Source organism: Felis catus, chromosome B2, assembly GCF_018350175.1.
Source record: "Felis catus isolate Fca126 chromosome B2, F.catus_Fca126_mat1.0, whole genome shotgun sequence".
Lineage (NCBI taxonomy): Eukaryota > Metazoa > Chordata > Mammalia > Carnivora > Felidae > Felis > Felis catus.
This window is the reverse complement of record NC_058372.1, coordinates 45,501,385-45,526,399: the sequence shown is the minus strand read 5'-3', so window position 1 is coordinate 45,526,399 and position 25,015 is coordinate 45,501,385. Positions and strand designations below refer to the sequence as shown.

The following is a 25,015-nucleotide window of genomic DNA, read 5'->3' as shown; positions in this document are numbered from 1 at the left end:
ATGAAATAGACAAATCTATAGAGACAGAAAGTGGATTAGTGGTTGCCTAGGACTAGGGGTTTAGGGGGAGAAGATGGGGAATGGAGAGTGACCACTAACTGGTATGGGGTTTCTTTTGGGGTGATGAAAAATTCTAAAATTGATTGTGGTGATGGTTGCTCAACTCTTTAATACACGAAAAATCATTAAATTGTATATTTTAAATGGGTGGATTGTACGAAACATATCTCAATAGGGTTGTTACAAGGAGGGGTTCGCCTTCATTTCTTTTTTTTTCTACTTAATTTGGAAACCCCATTAGAACATGCAAAGTTATTTCAGCAAATGTTTGATCCCAGACTAATTTTCTGTACCCAACAGGATGGATTTGAATTCAGAAATCTTTAGTATCTTTACACTTTTATGCCTACATTACATTTATGGAGCATGATAGATTACAATTGTTTCCACAGCCATTTCATAAATAACGTCCCATTTGGTGGCAGTCAGGAAAAGTACTTCATCAAGTTTGTCAAAAACGTTCCCTAAGTACCTATAATGATCATAGTACAGTGAAAGCTCAGGTATTGAGGAGCAAAGAGATGTCAGATATTGCTTCAGGAAGTTGGCAAAATATGTAAATTGATAAGAACAACAGAGAAGCAATAAAAAGTATTTATGCATATTACATGGGAGAAACTCTTTGACAATCCCAGGATTTGTGTCATATATAGTATTATACAGCCTTGCTATAAAGGGGGAGAGGCCCTTCTAGACCTGTATTTACTTTGATGTTTTGTCAGGACTTAATCTCTTGTCTCTTGTAGGAGCAAAAACTCTTCCACTTATGGACACTCCTAGTCTTCTCCTGAAGAAAAAAAAAAATCTAGGAGGAAATATTTCTGTTTCTTCATACAAACCCTTCACTGGATTTTTCTCCAGGGATTTTTCTCTCTTATTGGAGAAATAGGGAGAATCTGATGTCCAATGGCCCCAGTACCAGTAGGGACCAAAAAAGGAAACTTGTTTCTGTTCCCCCTATTTCTTCTCTTCTTTCCTTTCTTCCTTCCCTTGTTTTTACTCCTCTTTATTTCCCCTCAGCGGCATGCCCTCCTTCCTCTTGCAAGGGATGCATGCCTTCCTGAAGTGACTTTGCTTTTAACTGGAAGGATGTCTACATGGGGTTAAAAGGTAGAAGCCTTTGGTATCCTAAGCAAGCTGATGAATTCATTGCTGTTTCGCTCTGGTCTTTGTGTTTACTCTTTTTTAAACAGCCATTGGAAAGAAATGTGAGTGGTACCATGTGCACATTGAACTGACCTTGAATCTCCAGCACTACTGTTGAGAAGTTCTTCTGCTAAACGTAGAGTCAACCCCATGTTCCCCCCATGCTTCCATTCTTATTCAATGAGGAAAATTCCTAAGACATAATCTATGCTTTACGGATTTGCCTAATTACTGAATAGAGGAAATAGTTGAAAAGCATGGGGTCAGGTCAAATAATGGGAATGATACTCTTTACAGAGATATTTAAAAATTAATATTAGCCAAAAAGATTCTGTAACTTACCAAAAATTTTAGCTACAGGGTTATGATGGTTTACAGTGCAATTTAGGGGCACCTGAGGAGCTCAATTGGTTAAGCATCTGACTCTTGATTTCAGCTCGGGTCATTATCTCATGGTTTGTGAGAACAAGCCTCACATCAATCTCTGCTCTGACAGCACAGAGCCTGCTTGAGATTCTCTCTCTCTCTCTCTCTCTCTCTCTCTCTCTCTCTCTTTCTGACCCTCCCCTACTCTTTGAGTCTTCTGCCTCTCTGTCAAAATAAATAAATAAACATTAAAAAAAAAGAACCTGTGCTTAATTCACAATTGTCCTGCATTCAGTCTATGATTCTTAAAAGAAAAACAAATTAAATAAAAATGCAATTTAGAAAATAAAATGCCATTTTGGAAGGATGAAATAACAAATAAGAAAGAAAACTGCAGCCTTGATATGAGTGTTTATGATATGCCTACTGTATAACTAATACCAGACTATTAAATGAAAGATATATTCTTTCAATGATCATGTCATAGGTAATGTGTGGAAATCAGTCATCTCAATCAATCAACCTTCCCCACTGCTGGGTTCCATGCAGTGGAGAATATATACCCAAGGAGCCTAACAAGAGTCAAATTTTCATCCTTATAAATGGAGGGATGGTATTTCCCAAAGTCTCCAAAGAATGGAGACCTTATATTGTACCAGAGTCTAATGTGGGGATCTCTGCCTAACGAATCCTAAATCTAGATTCCCCCTCTCCTTCCTATAAGGAGAATTAGGTCTTTAAGGCACTCCCATTAAGATTTCCTTAGCAGCCAATTGAATGGAAGACTGTGGTTTTCCTCACAAATCCAGTTGCTGTCAGAAGAGGTACTGGAAACCAACATTAAGAAATGGCCTCCCACAACCAACAGAATGGGAAAAGATATTTGCAAATTGACATATCGGACAAAGGGCTAGTATCCAAAATCTATAAAGAGCTCACCAAACTCCACACCCGAAAAACAAATAACCCAGTGAAGAAATGGGCAGAAAACATGAATGGACACTTCTCTAAAGAAGACATCCGGATGGCCAACAGGCACATGAAAAGATGTTCAACGTCGCTCCTTATCAGGGAAATACAAATCAAAACCACACTCAGATATCACCTCACGCCAGTCAGAGTGGCCAAAATGAACAAATCAGGAGACTATAGATGCTGGAGAGGATGTGGAGAAACGGGAACCCTCTTGCACTGTTGGTGGGAATGCAAATTGGTGCAGCCACTCTGGAAAACAGTGTGGAGGTTCCTCAGAAAATTAAAAATAGACCTACCCTATGACCCAGCAATAGCACTGCTAGGAATTTATCCAAGGGATACAGGAGTACTGATGCATAGGGCCACTTGTACCCCAATGTTTATAGCAGCACTCTCAACAATAGCCAAATTATGGAAAGAGCCTAAATGTCCATCAACTGATGAATGGATAAAGAAATTGTGGTTTATATACACAATGGAATACTATGTGGCAATGAGAAAAAATGAAATATGGCCTTTTGTAGCAACATGAATAGAACTGGAGAGTGTGATGCTAAGTGAAATAAGCCATACAAAGAAAGACAGATACCATATGGTTTCACTCTTATGTGGATCCTGAGAAACTTAACAGAAACCCATGGGGGAGGGGAAGAAAAAAAAAAAGAGGTTAGAGTGGGAGAGAGCCAAAGCATAAGAGACTCTTAAAAACTGAGAACAAACTGAGGGTTGATGGGGGGTGGGAGGGAAGGGAGGGTGGGTGATGGGTATTGAGGAGAGCACCTTTTGGGATGAGCACTAGGTGTTGTATGGAAGCCAATTTGACAATAAATTTCGTATATTAAAAAAATAAATTAATTAAATAAAATAAAATGATTCTCAATCAAAAAAAAAAAAGAAAAAGAAATGGCCTCCCATTAGAACAACAAGGCCAGGAGTGCTTCCACATGGAAAGAGAAACTAAGGACAAGCCCTCACCCTCCTTACTCATTCATTAATATAAGTAGTTCAGGGTAGAGAAATAGGGTTCAGCTTATTTCTTGTTTTAGAGGAATAGCAGCCAACCTACTGGTACATTATCATCAGGCTCCAACCATCAGATCAGCTATTCCCAGTACCTGAAGGAATGATTAAAGCATAAAAGGAAGAAATGGAATATACTATTCAGCACTATCCAAATGATATTGGATGGAAGCCACTTATGCATGGGAACATGAAAAGTAGGGAATGAGAAAGCTGAGGGCAAGTTCTGACCCTCCTTACTTATTAATACAAGTACTCTCTCCAGCGCTATCCAAATTAGAATGGATTGTAGTTACCTCTTCTTGGAAACATGAAGTGTAAGTATCCCTTTCCCAACACACTAGAACACCAGAAATCTTAGAAGATCAGAGGTACCCACTGAGTCCTCAGTTTTATAATAAATATTTACTAAGTGCCAAGTAGTGCCTTGGGAAATGGTTACATAAGAACCAAAGAACCAAAGAACACAGTCACTGCTCTCGAGATCAGTTTACTCACACTGGGGTGAGAGGCTAAAGATTTAGCCTGGTCCTGACTACCAAAGATTTAGATTCTGGTCCTGACTACCAAAATCACTTTGTAAATGCTGTATATCATGGATTCTTCAGAAACTCCATTTCCTAATGATTAAATGAAGGGTTCCTGGGATTCATATACAGTGATACTCTTCAGGATCCCCTTTGTGCACATCTGCTCATCAGTGGCTCCTTCCTTTGTACCCAGCTTATTCTGTCAACACATATCTGTTTTAGGAAAGGATATGACAAACTCATTCAGCCAAAAGAATGTAGAACCACTATGTTTACAAGGTAAATCTTCCCAGAAGCATTTCTATTTTCATAGAAGACTAACTCCTTAAGTTGAATACAGAAATAATTTCCACTTGTAGATTTGCATGAAGCTTAACTTCCTTTTCCTAGTATAAATCTAAAGTGTCAAGCAACTCCACTGACAAATTAGGCCTGCCATGCTGCATGGTGAGCTAGTATGGAAAATCTGTCTTTTTTAGTTTTGTTTTGTTTTTACATGCATTAGCTATTTGCCGATATTGTAAACCTATCCAAGAAGCATTCCTAGGATACTCTGCCTCATGAGACAGAAATAGATCTTGCCTTTGAGCACCTCCATAGTTGGTGAAAACAGGCTTTGTACAATATTGACTTGACCACCTCTGTTACAAAAATCACCCTTGCCATCAACTTAGTAGAATGTCATCACCCACTACAGTACAGAAGATGGAATGCGTGTAATAATTGACAACATGTAGATATCAATCCCTCTGCTGTGTTCCCGAACTGTAATTAAGAGATGATCACAGGACTTACCATCTGCCACTCCCTGTAATGCTTCAGCCTGCTTTTGAACTTCGCATGTTTAGCTACAAAACTTTAACAACACAAGACTCAAAAAATATCTTTAAGTACTTGCTGCATTTACGACACTGCTAGGTACCGAAGGACAAACAAAAATGAAGACACGGTCCTTGGTTTCAAGGCACTTTTACTGCTATACAGTTCTTCAAATTGAGTCCTCTGCAGATGTCATCAGAGGAAGAGTCAAAGTAATGGGATGATTGGCCTGGAGAAGACGGAAGGTTCCATGCTATTGTCTCCAATATTTGAATTATTGGGTATGTGGCAGAACAAGTGCCATATGTTCCAAAGTATACAATTAGTAGCAGATTTTGGAAATTTGGGGGTGACTAACATCGACTCTAAATATGGAGGAACTTTGCAAATTTCAAAAAGTATCTGGACAGGATGTTCACTTGTTGGGTATGTAGAAAGATACACTCATCAGGGTAAAGCTGTGTGCTGTCGTGTAGCACCACAACTTGAATATGGTAGGTCCTTCCTCGATATCTGTTGATTAGTTGATCAATTTCTTTGAGATTTGTGCTATTTTATTGAAGATTCCTTACGAGTGTTAATAGAGTCTACCCCTTGAGAAATCTCAGAAGGTGTCACAGAGATAATAAATTTTGCAAGCTCCTGATATTCTTTCATCAGCTCTTTATGTACTCTTTCTGAGCCCTGAATTGTTGTCAGTCAATTATAAGTGAAAATGGTCTGGAAATAAATAATGTGAGCCTGCTTGGTTTTTTTTTTTTATTTTTATAAATGCTAGAATAGCCCTAGAGTTCTCATATACCTCAAAGAGCTCGAAACCTTCAGATTATCTCCCTAAACTTTCTAACGGTCACATGGCCAAAACTCATCCTTCCCCAAGAGTCCAGTTAGCTGTTTTATAGTCATAGCAATCTGGGTGAGTTTTCATCTGTTTCTCATGAAGAACAGATGTTCTTCTCATGATTGTTTCTTGATGAATCTTTGCCTAATGGAAATGGGCTGGACAAAGTCCATAGGGATTATCAAGATGGAAAGGAGTAAGATTTATCACAAGAGGCAATAAGTGTTTCCTACAATTTTCATTCACTGAAGCTATGTTTAGTAGCCTGCCGTGTTATCATGACTGTCATTTCTATTGATAACTTCAAGAATGAAACAGCCATGTGCTGTAGTGAACAACGAACATAAAGCCTAAGCCCCACACGAACGCTTACCCATAAGCAAAAAGTGATGCTAATATTTACTGAGTGTTGGATATGTGCCAGGGACTGTGGTAAACATTTTATGTGGGTTACCTTATTTGTTATTATTTGTTATTTGTTATTCTCAGCAACACTGTCAGGCTTACATTCTCTGCTCTGCATGTGAGAAAGCCAACATGGAGAGTATCCATGGAGGTATCCAGTTAGGGAGTAACACCGCTGAAGTTTGAAGCTGTGCATGAACACAAAAGCCTGTACTCAGGACCCCCTCTGCCAGGCTACTATCCACATGACCCACGGTCCTCTATCCCCTGCCTTTGAGAATTAACACCTAACAAGAAATTGTTATAATAAGAAGCAGAAAAGATGTAACTCTTATTTATAAATTCATGCTATGACAAAGCCAAGCTAAGCTGTGGACCACTAAAAGTGGAGAAAGTACTAGAAAGTACTAGAAAACTTCCATCTCAGCTGAAAAGGAAGGCTGTATTCATCAGGGATACATTCAAATAATATCAGCTCTGTCATTTCTAGGGCCTTCTGCAAATGGTCTCTTTGCTCTCTGGACTGATGGAACTCAGCCATCTGTCCAGCAGCTCTGCTGTGTTCTCCTTCTGGAAATGACTGGGGTTCCCTCTGTGAGTCAGAAACACACAGTGTCTGGAAAGCTCCCTTTCAGCTTCCCTCCTGCTAAATGAGAGCAACTCTATTAGCAACCTTGAATAAGAACACTCACGCAAGGAATGCCACAATCAGTTGAATCTAGTTAACTAAAACCCTTTATTAATCACTGCTTTTCCACAATTAACTTCTAAGGACAAAAAAAAAGAGGCAAGTTTCAAAATAAAAATCAGAGAAGAGAACTTTTAAACTTTTCTCTAAGCCTGGTACACATTCATCCAAACTCCCACACTTCTACAACTACATAATACTCTTCAATAATAGCTAACATTTGTGGGAGCACGAATTGTGTGCCAGATATTTGTACTAAGGGTTCCATGGGTCTATTTTTCCTTTAACATAACAATCCTTTGAAGCAGCTACTGTTATGCTTTTGATTTTACAGATTGCCAAATCCAGCCATGGAGTTAATTTGCTTAAGGTCATACATCTAGTTGATGGCAGTGAGGAAGCTCAAACCCACACAGCATGTAATGCTTTAACCAATATGCAATACTGCCTCCTGATTTTTTGTGCATAATAAAATGATGATCCTGTGGAGTATTATTCAATAAATAACAATAGCTAACTCACTGAGTGCTTCCTGTGTGCCAGGCACTGCTGTAAGCACATTATAGCTACTATTTCATTTAATCTTCTTATTTGCCCCTTAAAATAGGTGCCATTTTTATCCCCATTTTCTAGACTAGGCAAATGAGACACATAGAGGTTAAACTAATTGATTCTCTCCACATCACACATCACACAGTGATAGAGCCAGAACTGGAACCAAAATGTGTTACTCTAGAGTACATCCTTTTAATTGCTACACATACTGTTTTCTTTCCTTCTTCCTTCCTTCCTTCCTTCCTTCCTTCCTTCCTTCCTTCCTTCCTTCCTTCCTTCCTTCCCTCCCTCCTTCCTTCCTTTAGGACAGAACACAGAAGAGTAATACAAGTCTAATGCATTTTAGAAAGATTTTCTCCAATAAAGTTAATCAACCAATAAAAGTTGAATCAAAAAGGAAGTTCTGGTTGATTAATTTAATGGCTATTCAAATGATCCAATTTCTGGGCTTTCTGGTTAATTGAGTTTGCACTGGCTTTGAGCCATTCTGTTCAGAGAGAAATTCCAACACATGGGATATTTTATTTCATCTTCATTGGTAAAAAAAAAAAAAAAAAAGTCACAAAACACTCAAGGATGCTCCCAGAAAACTTGCCCTCTGAAACATTACACTTCTTTCAAGAATTCATGCTACAACTTTGAAGATTTCTTTTGAGTGATATTTATTAGGAAACTAAAGCTATGCGTAATTTAGGTTTGCTAAGTAAGATTACTTCTATTTCAAACATGTTTCCCAATGATTGAATCAGGCATTTTGAAATCATTCTCCAGATCTTGGTGTTACAGAAATCCTAATTTATCACCACTTTTACTCTTTATAGGATAGAAGATCCCCAAAGCTTATAATTAATGAACTGATAAATTCAGACAAATGGATGTGATATGGTTTTCAAGTGGGACAAATGGGAGTTATTAAACTTCAGAAAGATGACATTTGACCATATTTTCCTAATGGGAGGCACTCAGGAAATGTCCTCCAAATGAATGAATTAATTCTTCTAACTAATTTTTGTTCTTTAAATGTCTCTCGCTCAATAAACACTATATCTTAATTTTCATTCATTCTTACAAGTTCTTGTATTTATTATTTTCTTCCATATGATTCCTTAGTCTAGGTCTTGACTTTTTAGGCATGTGCTTGTGTTTAGTTTCTAAACTGCAAACTCACTTCTCTTAACAATTTTAAGATTTTCAGCCTGACCACTCATTCTTCCATTAATTGCTCTTCTTTGCTTAAAACAATGATTTCTTAGTATCACATGACTGCTTGCTCCTTGCTTTTCCTGTATTAATATCTGTGTTATCTTCCTCAGAACATCTTCCCATTTATATACCCAACTGGCATTCTTTTTTCACTGAGAACACAACCAAAATACTTCTTCCACCAGGAAGCCATCCCTTGATTTGGAAATTCAAATCCTCCAGGGCTTAACTCTGACTCAGTACTCCTGCTCTAACTCCTAAACTCAAAGAAATCAACTTAAAGTCAACAACAAAAGCTTTAACTTATTTTGTTTTCCAAAAACACCTATTCATAATAATATACCAATGCCCCCCCAGTCAAGGACCACCAGGAATACTACTATAAATGAAGAAATTTGGATTAACCAACTCATTACATTGAGGAAGAACACATACCATTGGGGACTGTGGAACAATTCAGGAATAAGGTATTAGAATGGACTTATATGATTTTTGCATGTGTTAGGTGATTTGGAAGAGGGTTCAAGACAGCACGGTTGGTCACTATCAAGAAAAGAGGGGGCGCCTGGGTGGCGCAGTCGGTTAAGCGTCCGACTTCAGCCAGGTCACGATCTCGCGGTCCGTGAGTTCGAGCCCCGCGTCAGGCTCTGGGCTGATGGCTCGGAGCCTGGAGCCTGTTTCCGATTCTGTGTCTCCCTCTCTCTCTGCCCCTCCCCCGTTCATGCTCTGTCTCTCTCTGTCTCAAAAATAAATAAAAACATTGAAAAAAAAATTAAAAAAAAAAGAAAAAGAAAAGAGGATAATTCTGTGATCAGTTATCTTAATAATACTGACACCTAGAAGGCAAGAAGACCAGACTAAAGACCAGGAGATGAAGACTAAACTGTGATTGGCAAAGAAACAGCAATCACTCCTACCATTCTTGACATTAGAAGGTGTTTGGTCCATTTTATGGCGTTTTTTTGGTTTTGTTTTTATGTTTTGCTTATATTCGGTCATAATCATGAGGTGGTCTTGTTTTATCTCAGTCCATCTCAGTCAGACTGGTCTTATCTGATGCAATTCTGCCAGACTAGACTGTCTGTGGTCAACGCTAAGCCTAACTGTGGGTGCGAGACCAGGGCCTGGCGACACCCAAGGCCAACTTGACAGCTGCTTTTCTCTTTCTCAAAAGCAATGTATCTTCATTTCATAGAACTTGAAAGACATGGAAAGCTTTGAGAAAAAAACAAATAGCTTGCTTGTAGTCTTTTTTCCCCTGAATGGGAATACCAGAAAGAGGGAGAGGACGAGAAAGCAAGCCATCGTATGCACGCTGGCTCTGCAGGATTGCTTCAGCTTCTGGCAGCACTGGAGGCGCCACAGCAAGAAAAGCTGAAAAGAGCACTGGGGATCCCCCAAAGCCAACTCAGCCGTGGTGGTAAAGATAGCAAAAACCAAGCTGCATTCAGAAGGTGGCATTCCAAGGCAAATGATCTGGAATGTTCTTGATGCAAACAACCTGCTGTTGCCAGCACCAAATTTTTCCATTCAATAGAGCACTTACCGTGTGCCAAGCGCATATGTTAACTTATCTGAAACTGATAACAATCCTATGATGTAGCCCCCATTGTTATCTCATTATAGATGAGGAAACTGAAATATGGAGCGGTTTAAAAAAACAACCTGCCCAAGGTCACAGAGCTACGAAGAAAGGGTCCTGAGATTTGAACTCAACCAATCTAACTCTGGGGATGTGCTAGTAACCACATTGTCTACCTAGTTTTGCCCCCTCTGAGTATTAAAACTTTAGCTGCAATAGTCACCAGGTTTTGAAACAATCCCATTCCCTATCTCTATTGCTATTTCCTTCCCCTTCTTTCTCTCTCTCATATGTATATTGAGATCTACATATACTCACGTGTGTATGTGAGGACACACACACACACACTTATTAGATTCTTTACATTCAACTTTATGTAGAACTACAAAATAAATTAGCAAAAATGATGGAATGCAACTGGAGTGAGACTATATGCCCTTTTCTATACATTAGGATATGTATAAAATACACAACAGCTGTGAAAAAACATCCAGTAAGAATCTGTTACTAAATTCCATTTTTTTTCTCTTAGGAACCTAATAAAATCCTCTAACCTCCTACTAAGTGCTAAGAGATGAGTGGCTGTTCAGATTCCTTCTAATTCCTCTTTTCATTGCAATATGGTGCCGCTTTACCATGCGTTTTAGCCTATTTCCTTCTGTACGGGGATGGGAACATTTCAAGAGAAGTCACTTCCTGGGTAACAGTAATATGAAGCTAGACCCACCCCCATTGCACGACACCATCACAAGTTTCAGGTAAAACAATCAAATATGCCCCTGGCAACAGCAGCTTGCACCTGTTGGGACGAGCACTGGGTGTTGTATGGAAACCAATATGACAATAGATTTCATATTAAAAAAAGAAAAGAAAAAAGAAAATTCCTGTTGAGGGGCACCTGGTTGGGTCAACCTGTTAAGCCTCTGACTCTTGATTTCAGTTGAGGTCATGATCTCCTGGTTTGCCCGTTGAAGGCCCGCGTCAGGATCCACACTGGCAGTGCAGAGCCTACTTGGGATTCTCTGTCTCCCTTTCTCTCTGCCCCTCCCCTGCCCACTTTCTATCTCTCTCTCCCAAAATAAATAAATAACTAAACATTTTTTTTAAAAAAAGAAAATTCCTGTTAAATAACATCCTACTCTATGTCTTTTAGGCTATATAGGTATCAAAAGGCAAGAGCCCTGGCCATCCTTTGTGTATAGAGCTTGATAATCACCTGTTTATTCTGATGAACATTGATTAAAAGTAGTCAGTCTAAAATACACACTGATCACCACCTCCAGGTGAGAGATTATGAGGATTAGAAAATGTCTAAAAAAAATCCATCTCTTAGGGAGCAGGAGTACTTTACAAAATCATTTCTACCCTGCCAAATAACAATTTAGAACAAGCTTTTTAATTTGATATTCCATTTCTCAGACATTTGTAACGCTGACCCAGTCAAATTAATGAATTACATGCTACTTTGCAATTGAACGTCACTGATACCTATCATTGCCTCTGCCATAGAATCACCACCAAGGTAACACTCAAGTGCCCTTCTCAGTAAAATGAGGGAATTTCTATTTCACAGACACTTATGCTAAATATAGAGTTGTTAGTAATAATCACTGCAAGCACACTTAAAAATATATCTTTTTTAATGTTTATCTATCTTTAGAGAGAGGCAGAGACAGAGCGTGAGTTGGGGAGGGACAGAGAGGGAGACACAGTATCCAAAGCAGACTCCAGGCTCTGAGCTGTCAACACAGAGCCCGACGCAGGGCTCAAACTCATGACCTGAGACTGAGTCAGATGCTTAATTGGCTGAGCCACCCAGGCGCCCCTTAAGAATATCTTTAAGACTAGACACAGATCATGGCCAATTCAATTTCACAAAAATTTATTGAGCGCCAATTAGTGTCAAATAATTGAAATATAAAAATGGAAAAGACAGTGCCTACCCTAGACAGTGAGGGCCTTACAGACTTACATAAAAAAAACAGGCACACCGATTGATAATTTTATTAGTTGACATTACCATATGTGTTGGAATGCAGAGAGGCTCCTAAGCATGTGAGTTAGGGATGAAGAGGGCAAGCAGAAGATATTAGAGATGAGATCATGTTTGAGTGGTATCTTTAAAATATAAGCGGGAACAGCCAACTAAACAGAAGGAACAATGGATGAGTACCCCATATAATGCTGAACAGGTGAATGGTAACTAAAAATGCTGATTCAGTATCCAGATTTTGTGGTGGGGGGGGGGTGGAGTTGTTGTTATTGTTGTTGCTGTTGTTGTTGTTGCTGCTGTTAGCTGCTTTACTGGCTCAGTTGGCTGGATTTTATTTTTTTCATTCATTATTTATTCATTTGATTAGTATTTGGAAGTCACCTAGCCTGAGAGCCCAGTAGAAAATCAAAATATGCTTTTCCACCTGAGCTTAAGGGTGATTTCCACAAACACAGTTACTGAAAGCATAGCCAACCAAAGCAGAAATAAATGAGATTAAAGAAATAAATAAATGAGATTAAAGAAATAAAAAGATTTCTCTGGAGCAGATCATAAGAAGGAATATTATTTTTGCCTTATTTCTTATGTTGCTGAAACCAGAGATATCAAGCTCTCATGACCTGCAGAAGGCTTGACATATTCAAGTATAAAGGGAGGCCCACTAGTACATCTCCTTGAGGCAAATGAAGAGAATTCTAATTCAGCTGATTAGAAAGAATTAGAAGCCCACAGATGGTGCTTATTAAAGTAATATATCAAGAAAAGCCCAGTAGGGAGTACTAATTGAATCAGTTACAATTAGTTCTGATTAGATGTGATCCTTGTTAAAAGTATTTTCTTTGGAATTCTGGTTTGGGGAGAGATTGGGTTTGGGATTGACATGGAAACTGTCAAATTTGTATTGCATTTACTGATGAACAATACTTCCTTTGAAGGAAGTCATTTTAGGCCTAGCCCTGTCACCAGAGTTTTCCTAAGTCACTGTAGGTACAATCACAGTATGGAAATTTACACTGGAATACAAGAGTTTAGAGAAATGTTGTTAAATGTGGGAAGGAATCTGTTCTCAGAGAACATCTGTCTTACTTTAGAAGTCCTGTTTAGTTGTCTGTAAAGTGATTACTTCGGGCTCAAGGGAATTACAACCCATTCTGAATATTGTTCAGCTCATTTATGACTGAAATCAGTTTTGTTTGGTAACAAAAGTGTATGTTCTTAAATTTTAACCATTCAAAATTTTCTCTCTGGCTGACCTACAATACCATGACCAAAAGAAGAATCCACATAATCTTCATTTTTTTGTCATATTTATCCATTGTAAATAGGAGAAATTGTTAAATTATTGTCAAATAGAGTAAGATTCCTAATACTAATCAAACGCTGGTTCAATATCCAGATTTTGTTTTAGCCAGGTGTCATGTAAGTTTCACTTGTTATTGCACAAGGCTTCCCTTTGCTTTCATTTGGAAAGAGGTCTCCAACAACATTGCTGAGGACTTTTGGAGTATTCAATATACACACATACACCCAAATCTTTTATTTCATTGCCCTCCTTGAATTGTCCTCCCGGTTCCAACTCTATCCAAAGCATTTTTAAGAGTTCTCTGTTTTTTCATGAAACTTTGCCAAGAGAAAGCTTAGTTATCCCAGTTGAGCCGCTTATTATGGTATTGTAATATAGTTTGCAAATATATGCTAATAATTGAAGGAAATCATGATCAAAGTTTGGCAGTCATCTCCTGAAATAGTAAATGCATTGTTCCAGCAATGGCATAACCGGCTATACCAACAAGCTAATATTCAAACCACAACCACCTCCTCTTGATTTACAGGCATTTGTGCCTGAATTCATGTTATTCCATCAGTCTAGACTGCATCATCCTCTATGTGTCAGAAACTTTTGGAGCTTTCCCTGATCCCTCAGAGAGAACCAGGTATGTTTTCACAGTCCATAGCATTCATCTCCGCTTAGAAAGAATTCCAGTTATTCTTTACAATCCAGTTAACGGCTCACGTCTATGTCTCTCACCAGTCAGCAACTCGAATGGAGTGGTTCATAAAGCAGAGGCCTTAGGTGGAGATTAAGGATTTGTGCAGGAATGGGAGAGAAACAACAAACTGTCAGGACTAAGGCACCAAAAGGAAATACGATAGAATTGGTTCAGGTCGTGGTCCAGTGGGGCAAGCCACACTATCATCAGCATCTGTGATGGTAGGTCACTTTCTTTAATTTCAGGTATCTTGTCTGAATTGCAATAGGACCCTTGGCAAGTGTGGAAAACTAGTGAATACACACTTTTAAAAAGCTATGGGAAATGGCTGGGCTTCTTTCAAGTGAGTAGATGTTCAAAAAATGGTTTTAGCCTCAGAATGGAACCCAAAGTCAAAAGTAAGAAACCAAGAGAGAAAACACTGCAGAGGTTTGGAAACAGGCTTCCCACAGTTGACAGGACAACTGGATAGCAACAAGAGTAATCCCAAATTCTAATTTCTCTTTACAGGAGCCCTGTTCTGTTAGATAATTAAGTAGTTACCAATCCGGATGGATGGATGGATGGATGGATGGATGGATGGATAAGTTTAATACATACTTGTATACATACAAAACTGGCAGAAATATGTGAAATTGTTAACAGCAATTATCTGTGTTGCAGGAATATAAAATAACTTTGAACCATTATTTTTTCCATCTTTCCCGATTTTTTTGATGGAAGTATGTCCTGTTTTTACAATCAGGAAAAGGTGATTAAAATATGTGTGTGTGTGTGTGTGTACTTTTTTTTTTTTTTAACTACACCAGTAATTCTCAATTGGGTGCAATTTTGTCCCCCAGTCAGCATTTGGCAATGTCTGGAGACATATTTGGTTCTCACAATTGTGGAGTGTGCTACTGACATCTAGTTAGTAGAGGTCAGGAAATTCTTCTGAACATCCTACAGGACAGCTTATAAAATTCATATCTATAATCTCTGTCTCAGAATTACCCAAGTGAAAATGACCTTCTGGTCTGACAGATATTGGAAAATAGTGTGTTTCTTGTTTACCTTTATGTTTTATATATTGACTAGTTTAGGTACTCATGTGTAACAAGTCAAAATAAATACATATTGGGTTGAATTGAATGAAAAATGTATACTTCTGGACACAATGTAGATATAAAGATGCATAATAAATCTTAGAATAAGTAATGAAAAGATACATTTTTATGACCCATCTAGAATCAAGAATTGATTTAATTCAATAAGAGATTAGTGGGCATCTTCTGGGCATCTATAACTCTGCCAGATTGTTCTGCGAAGCATAAAATGTATTCCCTGACCTTGAAGAATTTGCAGTCTAACCAAAGAAATAGAACATATCCTAGGAAAACCATTTTGTTCCAGAGTAGAACAGCACATGGTTTTGTGCCAAAATGAGTAACTAATTAGTGCAGTAAGACTTTAAGGAACAGAAAAAAAATCAATATGTCTGGAATTGTCGGAGATGAATTCCTGGCAAAGAAGAGAACTGAGCTGACACTTAACAGATTGATGGACAAAACGTCCATATGACCAGCGATAAGGAGAAGGTATTGCAAGACAGAGAAAAAAGCATGAATAAAACTAAGAACTTAAGACCGATCATGGGCAGGTTCATGGTGAGAAGAAAGACTACCCTAGCTGAAGCAGGTCATAGATTAGACCAGCAAGGAAATGGCCAGATTATGGTGAGAATCAAATGATTCCTATCCATAGGAATAGTCTGTAAAATATCCAAACCTATGAATGGGATAAAATGTCCTCTCCAAACAAAGTTTGGAAATTATGTTTTCAGTTTTCACTTTATCACACTTAAAGTGGTTAGTTAACCTAATATAGTTTAGCATCATCTTCCCACACATACAGACCTTTGTACTATATAAAGCAACAATCTGGCCTACATAGTGTACCTAATATTCACAAAAGTGACCATTAGTAAAGGAAAGCCAAATTTAGCGGTAGCCCCATGTAGCCTTCTCCCCCTTGTAACTACAAAGATAGCAAGAGTCCTCATTTCAGAAGAGAAGTGCTCTAATTAAAAGAATTCTTTTAATTACTTCAGCTAATATTCTAATATTATGTTTTTGTCAAGGGAATGAAAGAGCCAGTATTCTGTTTTGTCAAGGAGTCTTGCAGAAGATAGAAATGAAGAATTAATGATGTTAAGAAGTATTAGACTTGGGACTCCTGGGTGGCTCAGTCGGTTAAGCATCTGACTTCAGCTCAGGTTGTGATCTTATGGTTCATGGGTTTGAGCCCCACGCCAGGCTCTGTGGTGACAGCTCAGAGCCTAGAGCCCAGAGCCTGGAGCCTGCTTCAGATTCTGTGTCTCCCTCTCTCTCTGCCCCTCCCCTACTCACACTCCGTCTGTCTGTCTCTCTCACTCTCTCTCAAAAATAAACATTTTTTAAAAATTAAAGAGTTATTAGACCTAATGCAATGCACATACATGTTGAGCTTGTAATTAAATGTAATAAGTAATAGATCATTGCCTCCAAAACAACAACAACAAAAAAAACTTACCTTATACATAAATGCAATTTGCCTAATCTTTTCTATTTGCTAGGATAAATTTATCTTTTCTGACTGGAGACCCAGAAGAGAGAACTTTGGAGAATCAATAGATTTATATTTAGGATAAGAACAACCCCAATGCAGTAACAATTAATAATTAATTTTAAAAACTCCCAAAAGAGATGAACCAATGTTTTTTTAATCAAATATTAGCATTATATATATTTAAACCTATAAATACTAGAGTCAAATTTACTATAAAGCAAGAATTCTTAGCTCCTCATAAAAGAGGTTTAAGTAAATGTTAACTCACCTACAAAGCTTTGTTGGTTAGGAAAAAGTTCAACTGTATATGATAACCTTACTTACAGTGGCTTAGATAAGCAGAGATTGGGTTCTCTTTAAAGATAATGAGAGGGGCGCCTGGGTGGCTCAGTCGGTTGAGCATCTGACTTCAGCTCAGGTCATGATCTCACAGCTTTTGTGTTCGAGCCCCACGTCGGGCTCTGTGCTGACGGCTCAGAGCCTGGAGCCTGCTTTGGATTCTCTCTCTCTCTCTCTCTCTCTCTGCCCCTCCCCCACTAGTGCTCTCTCAAAAATAAATAAATGTAAAAAAATAAAAAACAAAAATAAAGATAATTAGAAAGGATGGTAGGCCATGGCTCTTATTGGTGGCTCCATGATACCATTTACCGCAAAGCCTCTGGTTTTCTAATAAGCATCCTTAGGTGACTATCAGTTATATTACCCAGAAATACATCAGATGAACCACCTCGAGTTGAAAGGTAGGCTGAGAAATGGTTTTTAATTGTGCCCATTGTAGTCCCAAATAAAAGTAACAAAGGGGAAAATTATGTATGCCAATTAGCAACTCTATAAACAACACAAGATCAGTGATTATAGTAAGACCTCAGCCATTATGTTTGTTAAAGCATTGCTAGGTGAGTTGCTCCAATATCTGGGTGTCCCACAAAGTCCATTTTCCAAGTTTTCTTGAACTAGGTCATTTTGTGCCTTTAAGCTACATCCTCCTCTAATGGATTTCTTGGAGAAGAGCCCAAGCACAGCTTGTATCCATTCATAGAAAAGGTTTGTGTGTAGTATTGCTTTGCCTACAAGGGCAAGAGTGATGCATGAAGATTTTCTCTCAGTCAGAAAGTTACCAATTGGTACATTGTGGATGGTAATTGACAGAGCTAATTCAGGGAAGTGAAAAAGAGGGAAATTGAAGGTATAGCATAGTGCCTTTGCTTTCCCAGCTGTTTTCTGCTTTGGCTGGTAAGGAAGCAAGTGGTGGTATCTTCAGAGCTCTTAAATGCCTGGGGTGGGTGAAGAAGCAGGCAAGGTGGGGAGCGGAGAGGGTGGTGGCAGTTCAATATCTAACAGTATCTGGTACATAGCAGGTGCTCAAGTAATATTTGTGGAATAAAGCTTTTGCTTATTTACACCTATTAAAGAATGCACAGAAGCTGATTAAAAAGAAGCATTCCACATCCACTTTAAGGAAGTAAATGTTAGCGTTCATACTGTGTGAATAAAAGCTCTGTGAGGAACCCAAAGGAAATACTTGCTATGATCTCTTCTCTGAAGGTCTTCCCCTGTCTTTTATGTGACCTGGCGGATTTTTTCAATTCACACCCAATGTTAATTAATCAAATCTATAAGAATTGGTTTCTAAGCCATTTGGCCACCAAGCAGATTATTAAACATTGCAAAATCAATTTTAAGTGATTTTTAAGTGTTTAAAATCATCTTATAATTTCCTAAATCAGCCCATAAGTCAGCTTGAAATGGAGGTTAGGGACTGTCAGTCAATACATCAATTGATCGAGCAGTCAGTTGAAGTGGGGCATTTGAAGATGTATGAATAACAGTCCCTGCCATTTACAACTTATGATCCACTTAGGGAGACAGCATGTGTCTAGGGCGGGGGCGTGGGGGCGGGAATCACATAATAATGTCAATTATACTTACAACTTGTAAAATTAATAAGACAGACAGTACATGTTTAATTTTATCCAGAACACCGATTAACTTGGACTTCGCTAAAATAGACACCCAGACTAACTATATCCTGTTGCATAACTCAGATTTTGAGACCCTGATACGAGGATCATAGCATTTTGAAGATTAGAGTATAAAGTGCTGCTTAGCATAGATAGTCTATAAAGAGCTCACTTGAGCCATAGGAGGAAATAAAAACAATGATTCTTTCTCTTTTCTAAAAAAAACTAGGTCATGGAACTAAAGGAGTGTTTGAGCTTCTGTCCGGATGGCGCAGAACAAGAGAGAATTTACCCTTCAAAGACAGGGTTGCAGATGCCTATTCTGACGTGATGGTCACCTATACCATGACCAGCTCCTTGTACTTCATTACCTTTGGCATGGGTGCCAGCCCATTCACAAACATAGAGGCTGTGAAGGTCTTCTGTCAGAACATGTGTGTCTCCATTCTGTTGAACTACTTCTACATTTTCTCATTCTTTGGCTCCTGTCTGGTCTTCGCGGGCCAACTAGAGCAAAACCGCTACCACAGCATCTTTTGCTGTAAGATCCCCTCCGCGGAATACCTGGACCGCAAACCTGTGTGGTTCCAGACAGTGATGAGTGACGGGCATCAACAGACATCCCATCATGAGACGAACCCCTACCAGCACCATTTTATTCAGCACTTCCTACGTGAACATTACAACGAATGGATTACCAATATCTACGTGAAGCCGTTTGTCGTCATCCTCTATCTCATTTACGCCTCCTTCTCCTTCATGGGGTGCTTGCAGATCAGCGACAGGGCCAACATCATCAATCTACTAGCCAGTGATTCTCCGAGTGTTTCCTACGCCATGGTTCAGCAGAAATATTTCAGCAACTACAGCCCGGTGATAGGATTCTACATCTACGAGCCGCTGGAGTACTGGAACAGCAGCGTCCAGGAGGATCTGAGGAGGCTCTGTAGTGGGTTCACTGCAGTGTCCTGGGTGGAGCAGTACTACCAGTTCCTGAAAGTTAGCAACATCAGTGCCAGTAACAAGAGTGACTTTATCAGTGTCCTACAAAGTTCATTTTTAAAAAAGCCAGAATTCCAGCATTTTCGAAACGATATCATCTTCTCCAAAGCAGGGGATGAAAACAATATTATCGCTTCTCGCTTGTATCTGGTGGCCAGGACTAGCAGAGACAAGCAGAAGGAAGTCATAGAAGTGTTGGAAAAATTGAGGCCCCTGTCCCTGTCAAAGAGCATCCGATTCATCGTGTTCAACCCCTCCTTTGTGTTCACGGATCATTATGGCTTGTCTGTCACGGTGCCTGTTCTGATTGCAGGCTTTGGTGTCCTCCTGGTGTTAATCCTGACTTTTTTCCTAGTGATCCACCCTCTGGGAAACTTCTGGCTAATTCTTAGTGTCACCTCAATTGAGCTGGGCGTTCTGGGCTTAATGACACTATGGAACGTCGACATGGATTGCATTTCTATCTTGTGCCTTATCTACACTTTAAATTTTGCCATTGACCACTGTGCACCACTGCTTTACACATTTGTACTAGCAACTGAGCACACCCGAACACAATGTATAAAAAGCTCCCTACAAGAGCATGGGACAGCCATTTTGCAAAATGTTACTTCTTTTCTTATTGGGTTGGTCCCCCTCCTATTTGTGCCTTCAAACCTGACCTTCACACTGTTCAAATGCTTGCTGCTCACTGGGGGTTGCACACTTCTGCACTGTTTTGTTATCTTACCCGTGTTCCTAACCTTTTTCCCCCCTTCCAAAAAGCACCACAAGAAAAAGAAACGCGCCAAACGGAAGGAGAGAGAGGAAATTGAATGCATAGAGATTCAAGAGAACCCTGATCATGTCACTACAGTCTGAAGGGTGTAGACAAATGGATTATTTTTCTTTTCCAGTATTGCACAATGATGCAGGGAGAGTAAAGCTCACTCCTCAGCTGCTTGGGCTGGCCAGGGGTAACAAGGAAAGTCAGATCAAGAGTGAATTGTTCATGACACATCAAGGTGTCCGCTTCCTGGGGGAAGAGAGAATCAAAGAAGAGGGAAATGTTCTTTACAACCTTGTTCTCCACTAAAGATAAGTTTGGGGATGTGATCTTAGAGCTCTTCCAAGGAATGGACGAATGAATGAAGCGTTGGAAGGCCAAAAGATCTCACTGCTTTTAAAAATAAAATGCTTAAGAAGGATGGAGAGGAGTAGAAAGGGGGCCTCTAAATAGGGGAAAAGACAGTAGATGTCAAAATTGCCATGGCGTTTTTCTTATTTGTGTTTTGAACAGGTTGGTCAAAGGAAACCTATGCACTTGGGAAGTACATATTTAATCCCGTCTAAACCAAAGGACTTCCCAATCCATTTTACGTGTACATATATATGTATATATGCCATATATACATATACTTAGATTTGTCTTTAGTGAACATTGATGTTTGTGTAGAAGAAGCTGTCCATTTGCAGATGGGCTGGACTTTCTCTAGAAAGTCAAACCTGCCTTAGCCAAATATAGATGCATTGATGGCAACTCAAAACAACTCAAGTGTTTCAACAGAAAGAGTATTACACAACTGTGTGATAAGCGAAATAAACAGAGATGTGAGTCCATTAGATTCTACATATCATGTCAATCTTGGAGATTCTTGCTTTGGATGACTTCAGAAAAAAACAAAATAAAAAATAAAAAAAAAGAACACACACACACAAAAGGCATTTAAACCAATTACCACATGGACAAGGGTTAAAATTTCATGTTGGAGCTAAATAGTTGATAAGGCTTTTCATTGAGGTCTAATGGTTCGCTATACTCGGGAAGGCTGGTTTGGCTGCTTTCAGAGAGCTTACCCACTGCAAATGAACATTTTACACATACTGTCCATACATGTATGTATAGGGTACACGTGTGTGTGCGTGTCTGTGTGCGTGTGTGTGAGACCGTTGAGGTATACCATAGGTACAGTGTTCTCATTTTAGATGACGAATATATACTGCCATGGAATATAGATAATTAACATAAGAAAAAGGAGATCTAACTAAGAAATGTCGTAGAACGAAACAGAGTAAATGGATCATCACCACTCATCATGCGCCATCAACTGGTTCTTAGTGTAAGGAAAATATTCTAATCCTATAAAGTCTAGTGTGCTCCTTGCATTAATATTTGGAACATTGACCCAGGCCACGATCACTATGGTAGTGGTCACTATAACTACCGCAATATCGTTTTGTAGCTTCTTGCGATATCATTGTTCTTGTTCCCTGGAAAGTGCTCCTCAGCTGGCCCACCCCCTGGGGTGTTCGTAGCTCTCCACGGGTCATGTTAACTGTAACTGCTGCTGAATTCTCTCTCAGAACAAGTACCGAGGTAAATGTTTTCATTGAGTTAACGTTTAAAACTGCTCCCCAGCAGATACACTTAGTCTGTTGGGTGCTTACTTGGATTAATGCTGTGCTTCCTATCACAGAAAATTCCCAGAAAATGCCTTTTTCCATGCCAACCAGTAAAATAAATTAATTTTCAGGTAGGACTGAACAAATGTCCAGTGATGATAAAAACATTTAGTAAGCTCTTTTACCTGGAAGAGAGCTACTGTTTCCCACCAACTTCAGTTGTATATTTTAATTGAATTTCAAATATTAAAATCTGGAAACAAAAAGGAAAAAAAAAGAAAAGAGAAAAAAAAAACCTCTTGGACTCAGTTAAGTTCAGAAAAGAGATACAAACCATTCCATTCTGGTTGCAGTCTGGAAATAAGTTGATAGATTAATGAAGTAACAAAACAATAAAACAAGTATACTTTTCCAGATAAGGAGTTTACCAGGATATTAAGGGAAAGAAGAACTGTCTCTAAAATGAAAACCATTTAACGAAATTTTATTTTATTATGTGAAGTTTGTTTTGTCCTACCTTGAGGTTACTGAGTTTCTTTCTATTAGAAATGATTCGTGTCTTCTCACTTGTGTTCATGTGGGCACAATAGCAGTAGATCAAGTATGCAAAGTAATTGACATAAACATACACAGCTATTGTTCTCCTATTCTTTGTGAAATTCACGTCACAGATAACCCTAGCCTTTTGCCTCCTGAACAGCTCTGCTGGGATGAACTGGTATTTGATACTAGTAGACCTGCAGACCATGATCTCATATCTGAAGGAGAAGTCTCTGAAGAGTTAGGCTTTGAGGGAAAGGAGGGGGATTCTTCTGCCATAGTTTACTCACCCTTTGTGAATATTTGTTTTACATCCCTTTCAAAAGATGGGACATAATCAACGGAGACATCCCATTAACTATTACTCCATTGTTTGCCCAAGGCGTATCATTCTCCATTCATTTACCAATTTTTAAAAAGCTTGCCTATTTGGGTCATTTTTTTTTCTTGATTACCTTAGACAATTCCATATTCCATATATGAAGAAGATTGGCAGTCTGATTTCTAAAGAACGAATGAAGCATGCCAGTTGCCAAATGCATGTGAGGACAGTTTGGCATCTATTGCCAAACCACCAGGACAATTCCAGTATCCTACCTGCGTCTAGATAGTCTCTATGTGGATGGAGGAAAACAGTTCTTTTTTAGGTTATGTCTTCAAGGATCACAGTGAGTAAAATAAATGTGAATTCCTCATTGCTCAACTGACAAGAGGGATTGGATTTTGGAAGGGTCGTTATCTTTTCCAGGATACCATGGTATTCATTAATGAACTGTAGCAATAATTTACTGAAATGGAATTTCTTGTTCTGGAAGAGTTAATATACCATCCAAAATGCCCTAGCTCAGTCCTAGGAAGTAATTTAAGCCCATAAAGAATCTAACTGAGCATCATCTGACCTCCCAACCTCACTGTGCAACAGATATTTTCAAATATTCCGATTACTCAATGCCAAGATACATCCTAACATATGAGATCATGATTTGTAGGTAATGCCCAACCTCTGCCTTTTTCAATAGCTTATGTCTAACTCTCAAGTTTTTCTAGTTTACTCCCACTGTTTTTGTCCATTTGTGAAATACTCATGGCGTTCAAATTGGGAACCCATCTACTGCTAAAAGATGACTGATCAACCCTGGAAGAAAAGAACCCGTGGGAAATATGTCATATATGTAGAATATTGTACTTTGCTGAAATGTGGTTTTCTCTTAAAACAAGAGATTTTAAAGTTTGTAGAAAGAAAGAAAGAAAGAAAGAAAGAAAGAAAGAAAGAAAGAAAGAAAGAAAAGAAAGAAGGAAAGAACACACTTTTTCTGAATTTAAACTGCAATGTGGATTTATTTTCTTCCAACAGATTATAAATTTGAATCAGAAAGTCCTGTAAGAACTCCACTCCCCATGATGGTTAATAAGCTCCAAAGAGGTACTCACCTAAATTGTAGAAAGGGATTTGGTTAACCTAGACCATGCATAATATTTTAAATGAAAGGTGTGCTTAAATGTCACCCCATGAATTCTTCCAGGGATCGGGAACCTCTCTGACAGGTGTGCATGAATATTCCATGAAAGAATTATTCTTCCCTATGGTTGTATCATGTGAATGTTTCTTTCCCATTTGATTCCTATTTATTTCCAGAGAATTTGGGTTTTACCTTGTGAGTTTAGAAGAATTATGACAAATGAAGCTCCTACGAAGCTATAATAACCATTCTTGAATGTTGAATTCGAGAGGGTGAGAGCTTTGTCCATTTTGTAATTACCCATGCACTTTCCCATAATAATCTTCCAATCCTTCTAGGCTTGTGGTTAGAGCTAGGGATTAACTATTGCCATCAGAATTATATGTATTTTTATAAGTTGACTGTAAATACCATAATTACAGTCACATATTTTTATAACCAAATAGTTATGAATGCCTGGCACTATGCATGCATTGTTACTAATAGTACATAGATTTTTACAAACACTATTTTCATGGTTATTGCAACTTTTATTAAAATTCTCATATCAGCTATTCATAAATGCCTTGTAGGTTTTGGTCCCAACGGCCTAAAGTCCACAGAAAGTTTCATCCCAAGGGGGACAATTTAAAAATTGCCTTCCCTGGGTGTCAATAGCAGCAACCTCTTCTAGAATGTCCTCTGAAAAATCCTAGAGGCTAAATCTGGCTTCCAGGTAAACAACATAGCAGATTCTGTGTTAGTCAGTAATTATTCCAACTTTAATTTCTTATGTTTGCTGATCTCACGGTGAACCAGAGAGTACAATACCTTGCGACTGAAATTTAGATCTGTCTCCTGTGAATTGGAGAACTCAATGATTGGCTCAACCTCTTTTTAGAGAGATCTCTCTGTTCTGTTGGTGTTTGCC

The 25,015-nt window shown here is 38.7% G+C and overlaps 1 protein-coding gene across 3 annotated transcripts in view; it reads left to right on the top strand.

Moving 5' to 3' along the window:
• PTCHD4 (patched domain containing 4) overlaps nt 1-20,911 on the top strand; it is a 181,484-nt gene extending 160,573 nt beyond the window's left edge. For all 3 annotated transcript variants that reach the window (XM_045057630.1, XM_003986223.5, XM_045057629.1), the window contains one exon: nt 18,951-20,911. In XM_045057630.1, coding sequence (XP_044913565.1) covers nt 18,951-20,584 — 1,634 coding nt within the window. In that variant the 3' untranslated portion in view covers nt 20,585-20,911. The remainder of the gene's footprint in view (nt 1-18,950) is intronic.
• Nucleotides 20,912-25,015: the final 4,104 nt, after the last annotated feature.